Source organism: Mercurialis annua, linkage group LG3, assembly GCF_937616625.2.
Source record: "Mercurialis annua linkage group LG3, ddMerAnnu1.2, whole genome shotgun sequence".
Taxonomy (NCBI): domain Eukaryota; kingdom Viridiplantae; phylum Streptophyta; class Magnoliopsida; order Malpighiales; family Euphorbiaceae; genus Mercurialis; species Mercurialis annua.
The window spans coordinates 5031424-5040411 of record NC_065572.1 but is presented as its reverse complement, the minus strand read 5'-3'; the positions used below and the strand labels follow the sequence as shown (position 1 = coordinate 5040411).

Sequence of the window (8988 nt, the reverse complement as noted above, 5' to 3'; positions counted from 1 at the left end):
TTTATTTCATTTATTATTAATGAATTTTGATTTTGTGAATTTGTGTTATTTATTATAGCTAATATATTGAATTTCGTTCAATCAATTTTTGTCAAATACTTTTATATATCTATTTATTATTCTAAATCTCGCTTGTAAATTCGAGTCCCGGCTGATTCTAGGAAGAACTTTGTGCAAATAAACAAATATCCGTTTAGGTAGGCTTTGGTTTTAATTTTTAGATCGACGTCGATGATGTAGATAATAATAGTTAAATCATGTGGCCTTCCTTCATCTTTCTTTTTCAGTATTATTATAAAATCAGCAAATGAAAATGAAGTCTGCAAGTTCAACGAAAAACCCTTTTTCTTTAATATCATTTCAAGGATTGTTTACGGTTATTTTTATTTTTATAGAGTAAAATTTATTTGGTTTATTGTTTATTATCATTGGATGAGTTATTATCTCTTTTATTCAATGACACAATTTCAGAGACGGATGTAAGGTAGGGCCAGGTTGGGCCTGGGCCCTACCTCACATTAAGAGAAATATATTACTAATCTAATATCCTAGGTTTATGGTTAATAATTATCAAAATAAGTTTATGGGTTCATTATATTTCCTAATTCTGCACAATAATAAAAGCAATGTGCCATTTAATATATTGCTCAGATTTAATTAAAAAAATTAGTAAGAAAATATGTAATAAAGTCTAATATACAATTTAGATTATCCTCAAAAACCAATTAAATTAGAAAATGTACATTCAAACCTAATTATTATATAAATCAACATAGTTGTTTTTTCATATTGCACAAACTCTTTCAAAATTTTCAACATATATTTTTCAAATACATGCCCTTAATATTTTTAATTCCTTTCCAATATAGTAAATTTAATATGGATTTTCCTTTTTATTAAGACAAATTCATTGCATTTAAAATAAAATGAAAAATAAAAAAAATCGAATTGATTTGTTATGATATTATTGACCTAATCAAGAAAAAAATTTATTTATTTAATTGATTTTTTATTTTATGATTTTTTATTTTTTTAATTTAAGTTTGTGCCCTATTTCAGTTTTAAGGCTGGCTTCGTCACTGCACAATTTATAAACGAACAAAGGATCAAATTGCCCCCTCAACTTGGCACGAAATATCAAATGAGTCAATCTCGCCATTTTTGGTACAAACAGACCCAAAACTTGCGTTTTCATATCAAAAAAGTCCCCACTCATCCATATTCCAGTCGCACTCTGGTGAGTGCGTTACACTCTCCACTTACAAAATGGCAAAAAGATTAAAACAACCCTTAATATTTTAGTTACTTTTTAAAATTGATACTTAATTATTTTTAAGATATAATAATTTTTAAGATATAAAAGATTAAAAACTAAATTTTTTCTAATTAAAATTTCAGGGACCTTTTTTCTAATTTGTACCCTAAAACCCTAAAAATTCAAACCTAAAAATAGAAAAGCGCAGCCACCACCACCACCCTTGGACAGCCCTGCTACCTTCTTCTTCCTTGCCTCCAACCTACACCACCTTCACTTCATCACATCGTCTCTTCGTCTTCATCAATCAATTCATCCCCACCACCTCTTCGTCTTCATCGATCTGTTCATTGATGAACAGATCGTTGTTCATCCTCAAAGGATGAACAGTTCAATGTTCATCCCTTGAGGATGAACAGATCCATTCATCCTTAAGGGATGAACAACCCGCTGTTGTTCATCCCTTGAGGATGAATGGATTCATCCTCAAAGGATGAACAACGATCTGTTCATCCCGTGAGGATGAACAGATCGCTGTTCATCCTCAAGGAATGAATAGTTCTATTCATCCCTTGAGGATGAACAATGATTTGTTCTTGAGGGGCTGATTTGATTTTCGAAATTAGTGGTGACCGGCTGGAGTGCGAGAGGAAGAAGGTGGCGGTGGGCCGGTGGTCGGAATGGTGAAAGAATTAAATATTTTAATTAATTAGGGTTAATAGTGTTTTATTAGCTTAATTAGGGTATAATTAAGAGTTTGATTAATAATGGTGCAATTAGGAAGTTAATTAAGTTAATTAAATCAAATTTAAAAATTCACTCTCCGAGGGTCTTTTTTGATACGAAAACGCAACTTTTGGGTCTGTTTGTACCAAAAGCGGCGAAATTGATTTATTTAATATTTTATGCCAAATTGAGGGGGCAATTTGATCCTTTGTTCATTTATAAACCTAGTTAAAAAAACAAAATAATTTTTAGAAAAAATATTTTAAAATGCTTTCTGCATAATTTTATAAACTAAAATAAATATATCAAATTTTAAAATATGCATATTTTTTAGAATTTATTTTTACAAATTTTAATTATATAAATAATTAATTACACAATTAATATTAATTTCACTCAGGAAGAACCATTTAAATTTAAATTATAATTATATTTTTAAAAAAAGATATATTTGTTCCAATTTATAAAATTAATTGATTATAATGGTTAAATTTGAGATGCATCTGATAAAACAATTAAAATTGTGGACATAAAAAGGTTAGTGCCAATTAAAAATAAGTCACGAGATAAAAAGAGAAGGAAATTAAGCATGCAAGTTCAACGAAAAGACCTTTTTTTTTCCCTTTTCCTATGAAGATCAAATTAAAACTTTATAAAACCCTAGTTGCGAGCAGAAGCTAACATAACGCGGACTTGATCATGGAATCTACAAATTCAGAGATGTCCAAACTAAAGAAAGGTGCATGGACTCCTGAAGAAGATGAGAAGTTAATTGCGTATATCAGGAGCCATGGCATAAGGAGTTGGAAGCAGATGCCCGTATCCGCTGGTAAAATCCTAATCTTTTTCTATAAGTTTCATCATGTCAGTGATATAGTAGTAATTATCCCTGACCCTGATCCAGTTTTTGTTCTGTAATTAGGTTTATCAAGGTCAGGGCGGAGCTGCAGAGCTCATTGGATGAATCATTTGAGGCCGGATATAAAACGCGGAAATTTCACCCTGGAAGAAGATCAAACCATACTCAATCTGTACTCAGTATTAGGAAATAAGTACATCATTTTTTTCTCTATGTTATGTTGCTTTTTGAGCTATCTGCCATTAAAAACAATGAACCCTAATTTAGGTTTGGGTATTCTGTTTTCTATGTGTATTATTTAGATGGTCAGCCATTGCAACACACCTACCAGGAAGAACAGATGATGACGTAAAAAACCACTATAATACCCACCTGAAAAAGGTGCATACAAGGCAACTGAGGCAAGGAAACAGAACATTCCTTTTTGAAGATGAACAAATGAGTATGTCTGCAATTGGTGGTGATGATAATTCATATTCTACAAGTTATAGTGATCATCAAGCAGAATCAGAATCAGAATCAGAATCATCGTATTCAGTAAGCTTCAACTCTCATGGTATTTCATCAATGTCATCGAAGTGGTCTACAACTAATCATTCTTCGTCAAACTACTCGACCCATGCGACTCGATCACTTGCTAAAAACAAAAACATGGACATGGACATGGAAGAGAGTAGTGGCTCTTTTGAAGCACCAAAGACCTCTCAACTTTAATGCCATGCATTCTATTATTTATGTATATTTGGTATAATTTGTTAAAATGGAAGGCGGAGAACGGTTTTTACTTCAGCAAATTACACTGGAAAATAGATTTCATGTTAGCAAATTATACCGGATTTTAAAACGGTGTATCAATTTAACATAAAATGAAAATGGGTGTAAATTTAATAGTTTTAGCATCAATTAAATTTTAATGGGCACATTAATTTTCAACTCTAGCACAACTGACCTCCTAAACCAAATGGTAACACTACAAGAAACTGATTCATTAGCGAAGGGAAAAGTGGTCGTAAATTCATCAAAAGTGGTCGTAATATGTCTATTGGGAAGAGAAAAATCCGGTCGTAAGCCGTCGTAATAGGCTCCACCGTAAAAAGTATTTGGGATAGTAGAAATATATATCCGGTCGTAATGTTTTTGCGAAGGTAAATTTCCGGTCGTAATTTGATTAAATTAATAGTGAGCGAAAATCCGGTCGTAATTTAGTTACTACCTTCGTAATTTTATAAAGCAATTGCGACCACAATCTAAATACAATTGCGACCGAATTCCCTTCGTAATTTCATAAGTTAGCTTACAAATAACAGTCCTTACGACCAATCCCACAAACAAACATTCACTTAACAAATCCTACTAGCTTAGAAATCAGAATTAACAAAAATATCATCATTCCAAAGTTATAGATTCCAGATATTGAACATGTGCATAATTTGTCAATTACTTGCTGAACTATATAAAGCACCAGCAGTGAGGTGCACAAAAAAATATTTTCAACATAACAATAAGTCCAGCAGTAACAAAATTTTATGTTGCATAAGGTGTACAAAACGTTGTCCTAACAGTGTTATATTTCTTTTGATGATTCTTTTCTGTCTCCTTCCTCCATTCTTGTTTTTTTCTTCTCCTGTATTTATTACATATCCTTGTTACTTTATTTGAATCAATAATTAATGTACCACATGCAATCAATCCTAAAAATTAAACATTCACTTAACAATGCTGTTGATAAACAAAGTTAATCACTAGATATTTAGTTCCGTTAACACTTATATCATTTATATGTATACTCAAGGATGAAAAAACATTAAGTTAAGAATCTCATTAATAATTGTATGTTCAGTCAACTCTAATCTAATGTGAATGCTATTGGAATATCCTATAACCAACCACAGAACTAGAAAACCAGCTCTGATTTGGCCATGAGCTCTGATCTAAAACAAATGCAGAACAATGGTACAATATACATCTAAATACCAGCAATCATCAATAATAAAACACGCATAAGGTTAGGCCTGCAATTCTGTAAACTTCATACAAGTTCAGAACATAGAAAATACAACTAATAGTCCCATCAAACATGCCCACAAACTCAGGATAATCTAAAGGAAGGGGTTGTTTGGCTACTAGTCTTTTGCTCCTAATAATTTGATTTTATACAACTCAAACTTTTCAGCACACTAATATCTAATCATTATAAGAAAATAATAATAATAGTAATAATAATGTTACGTCATACCTGATCTTGTTTCTATTTTTCTCAAAATATAAAAGAGCCTTCGTTATTAGTCGGGTAAGATAAGATATTTCCAAATGTGGAGAATGCGTCATGTAAAGCTTTGTTGTCAATTGTTTTGTCCAAATTCTATCATCATATTACAAACTATATATCAGAATAAACACACCAAAATAAAACAAGAAACCAATTAACTATACTATTTATAAACTTAATACCTTGATATAAATGTTGCCTGCGCTGCTTTTACGAATAGTCGGGTTACAATTAGAATACATAATCCGAATCAGTTTGCCATTTAAAGGAGTGAAATTCAGAACTTCCATTGCCTGAGCAGCTGCCACCCAAATCAAAAACTAAACATTAAGCCTTTATACAATCAATTTCATGTCAGATTATAAACAGAGATATAAAATAAAATCTAACACAACATTTCACATTAAAACACCTGCAAAGGATTTGGTAGAGAGGATCAATAATCTTCATTTTCAACCAATTATTCAATCTGATAATCATTGATACCACTGCCATTTATAAACTCATATAATCTCATGGTTCATATAAATTAAGGACTGGTCTCATGGTTATTGCATTTTAAGATAAAACATCATGTTTATGGCATTTTAAGATATTCTGGTGGTTCATATAATTGCCTGGTATGGTAGCATAAAACATAGCCTAAATTTCTAAGTATTCCAGCTTATTTCTATCATGGCTTAGCTGTTGAGCAACACAGCTAAAAAAGGAATCAAGTTAAAATGGAGGATTATGGACCATTAAGCAATGACATGAATGAACTCAATCATTAATTTAAGTAAGTTTTTGAGTTCTGATTACATTCTACCGGCAAATAGAATGTACTCAGAATTCAAAACTTTAATCAAAATTAAAACAGAATGTACTCAGCTTTCACTCTAAATGTGAGTACCAGCAAACAGAGTGACACAAAATTTTATCACAACACATTAACATAAATCTTCAACTCTATTAACATAAATCTTCAACTCTATACATAAATCGCAGTTAAATCTTCCACATTACCAGTTAAATTGCAGCTTTCACTCTAAATCTTCAACTCTATTAACATAAATCTTCAACTCCACTATTTCTTAGCTTGAATACCAGACACGTCAAAATGAGGTGAGGATTCCCTGCATTAAAAATTTAAGTTGAGTAGAAATCAAAAATCGAAACCCTAAATTGAGAAGAAATCAATAAGTTGAGTAGAAATCTAAAATCAAAACCCTAAATTGAGAAAAAAATCAAAAATCGGTTTGCTTGTAATACACCTCCAATTTATGAAATCAAAACTCTGAGTCGAGAAGAAATCAAAACCCTAAGTTGAGAAGACTCAGTTAATGAAAATGCTACCTGAGAAGATTCAGTTAACTGCAATCGTTTAGCAGAGATTCTTCAACATTGCGATCGTTTAATGAAAACGCTACCCTAGGTTTCATATGATAGCAGAGATTCTTCCATTCTTCAACATCGCGATTGTTTAGCTATGACGTTTTTTGTTTCAGTGTTTGATTAGGTTTCATTTCATATGATAGCAGAAACGAAAATGATAGCTGTGGCATTTTCCGGGTAATTGATTCTAGGGGTCACTGTACTTTTCAAAAATTGCAAAATAGTGTCTGAACTTCAAAACGTAACAAAATGGTTACTAAACTTTCAAATATGTGATTTTGGAAGGTTTTTAAGTGTTTTACGGTCAAATTATACATACGTTGTAATCAAATTTTGATTATTTAATGCAAATAATACCTTATATTTCATATATACATACAATCAACAAAAAATCGACTCGAAATATTTTTCTTCGGTGACCAAAAATCCTTCTATCTTAACATAACCAAATAGTATAGCAACTAAAATGTTACGTTTTGAAGTTCAGTCACCATTTTACAATTTTTGAAAAGTACAGTGACCTCCAAAATCAATTACCCGACATTTTCCTTTCAGTCTTGATATTTTTCTTATTTTGGTGTAGGTTAGAAATATTAAACTATGATTAGGATTATTTAGCTATGGCATTTTCGTTTCGGTCGTGAAAATTTATAGCCTAGATGAATGGGAAATTCTTACCTATATCCGGTTCATGAAAATGAACCTATCCAATGAGATGTTAGAGAAATGAGAAAAAAAAGAAAATTGTGTTAAATTTTCTAACACCTTATTGAATAAGTGTATGGAAAATTTATAGATCGGGTCTAAATAAGAATTTTCCTAGATGAATATACCCATACTTGTAGAGTCTACTTATGTAAGGTGATGGGTTCATAAAAAAACTGTACAATAATTTTTGAGTTTGTGTATACATTTGTTTGTGATTAAATGAAATTATTTTCAAATTAATTCAGTAGTTTTAATTTGATTGGAACCTTTTTATCTGGGTAATTGATTTTAAAGATCACTGTACTTTTCAAAAATTACAAAATGGTGACCGAACTTCAAAATATAACATTTTAGTTATTATAATATTTGATTATGTTAAGATGGAAGGATTTTTGGTCACTAAAGAAAAATATTTCGAGTCGATTTTTTATTTATTGTGTGTATATATGAAATATAAGGTATCATTTGTCATAAATAATCAAAATTTTATTACTACATATGTATAATTTGACCTTAAAACACTTAAAAACCTCCCAAAATCACATATTTAAAAGTTTAGTAACTATTTTGTTACGTTTTGAAGTTCGGTCACCATTTTGCAATTCTTGAAAAGTACAGTAACCCCTAGAATTAATTACCCCTTTTTTATCTATTTTACAGGAATTTTTATTTCAAAGGAATGGACATTGGAGGACAATTGGACAGTGATGATTTGGTACCTTCAAAGGGTGGGATATACTTGATATGCTATCAGGCTCCCAGTATTTCTCCTTAATGGTGATCGTTAGTCCAGAAGCAGAGCTTTTCAAGGCAATGAATCGGCAACACGAATTGTCGGTTTCGCCCGTCAGTGTTAATTTAATGAGGGTAATTAATGAACCGAGCGTTTAAGCCTTTGATTGGAAAGATTGTTGCTGTTTACTTCGACGAGGTTATAATTTTCAGCAAAGATTGTAATGTTCACGCCGAACATCTTTCGGCTGTTTTTGATCAACTGAAACAAAACCAACTACTTGTAAATCCATCCGAGTCTTTTTTTCCAGTTCCGAAAACTTTATTGGATATTAGATCTTTTCACCGGCTGGTCATGTCTTACGGGAGATTCATCAAGAACTTCAGCGTGATAATGGCCCCGATTATAAAGTGCACAACGAGCAATAGCTACTGATAAATCACCAACGCCTGGACCGGTCAGATGAACCTGAAAGAACAAGAACACAGAAAGTCAGACGAAGAACCGGTGGAGGTCACCGGTAATTCGCTCCGACGATCAAGTCAGTATTTGCTTGGAGAAGAAGAAAGAAGAAGAGAAAAGAAGAGAAAAGAGTGTAGAGTGAGAAAAAAGAGATACCTTTTAGGGTTTTCATAAGGTGGTATATATAGTTTTGTCTAGTACGTGTGTCCCGCAGCAGATTCCTGCTCTTTTTGGTCCCCACAAAATCGGTTAGTAGACGTGGTTTGCTTATGTTGGGTCTCGTTTCTCGAGTAGGATATGCAGTACATGGAAACGTCTATGTGTCAGATTCTGTTCAGAGTTCGTTATGGAAAGTGTTAACTCGGTAAAACATCGTGCACCGAGCTATATTGTACCTGTGTTGGAGGTATATCCATTCCGGGATAGCCATCCCATAGTTCGGTCTCTCCATGGTCTATCTCTTTTGTTAGATCGGTCGAAAATGGTCACTAGGTACCAGGTCCTTGTGTTCGCTTGACCTGGTAAGGTTTCATATTAGTGAGGCTGTTTCACCGCCTTATTGCTTGTCTCGTTATCACTAGTCCCCCCCTTGGTAAAACGGG

At 32.2% G+C, this 8988-nt stretch overlaps 1 protein-coding gene and 1 long non-coding RNA gene across 2 annotated transcripts; one reads left to right on the top strand and one right to left on the bottom strand.

The window, feature by feature from the left end:
* Positions 1 to 2526: 2526 nt before the first annotated feature.
* Positions 2527 to 3737, top strand: LOC126675001 (transcription factor MYB106-like). The gene is made up of 3 exons (XM_050369566.2): positions 2527 to 2810; positions 2904 to 3033; positions 3143 to 3737. The coding sequence occupies exons 1-3, from the start codon at positions 2681 to 2683 to the stop codon at positions 3552 to 3554; spliced, it is 672 nt and encodes a 223-aa protein (XP_050225523.1). The 5' UTR covers positions 2527 to 2680; the 3' UTR covers positions 3555 to 3737.
* Positions 3738 to 4211: 474 nt separating this feature from the next.
* On the bottom strand, positions 4212 to 6608 carry LOC126675002 (uncharacterized). The gene is made up of 5 exons (XR_007639665.2): positions 6445 to 6608; positions 6115 to 6224; positions 5292 to 5410; positions 5077 to 5202; positions 4212 to 4464 (listed from the first exon to the last, which is right to left on the bottom strand). It is a non-coding gene; the product is annotated as an uncharacterized LOC126675002 (long non-coding RNA).
* Between the last annotated feature and the right edge of the window lie 2380 nt (positions 6609 to 8988).

What these genes read in the sequence shown, in the direction of transcription:
- LOC126675001 (XM_050369566.2), top strand. Translation starts at nt 2,681, where the DNA reads ATGGAATCTACAAATTCAGAGATGTCCAAACTAAAGAAAGGTGCATGG. An exon ending in GCAGATGCCCGTATCCGCTG is followed by an intron (nt 2,811 to 2,903) that starts GTAAAATCCTAA and finishes TTCTGTAATTAG; the next exon opens with GTTTATCAAGGTCAGGGCGG. An exon ending in TACTCAGTATTAGGAAATAA is followed by an intron (nt 3,034 to 3,142) that starts GTACATCATTTT and finishes TGTATTATTTAG; the next exon opens with ATGGTCAGCCATTGCAACAC.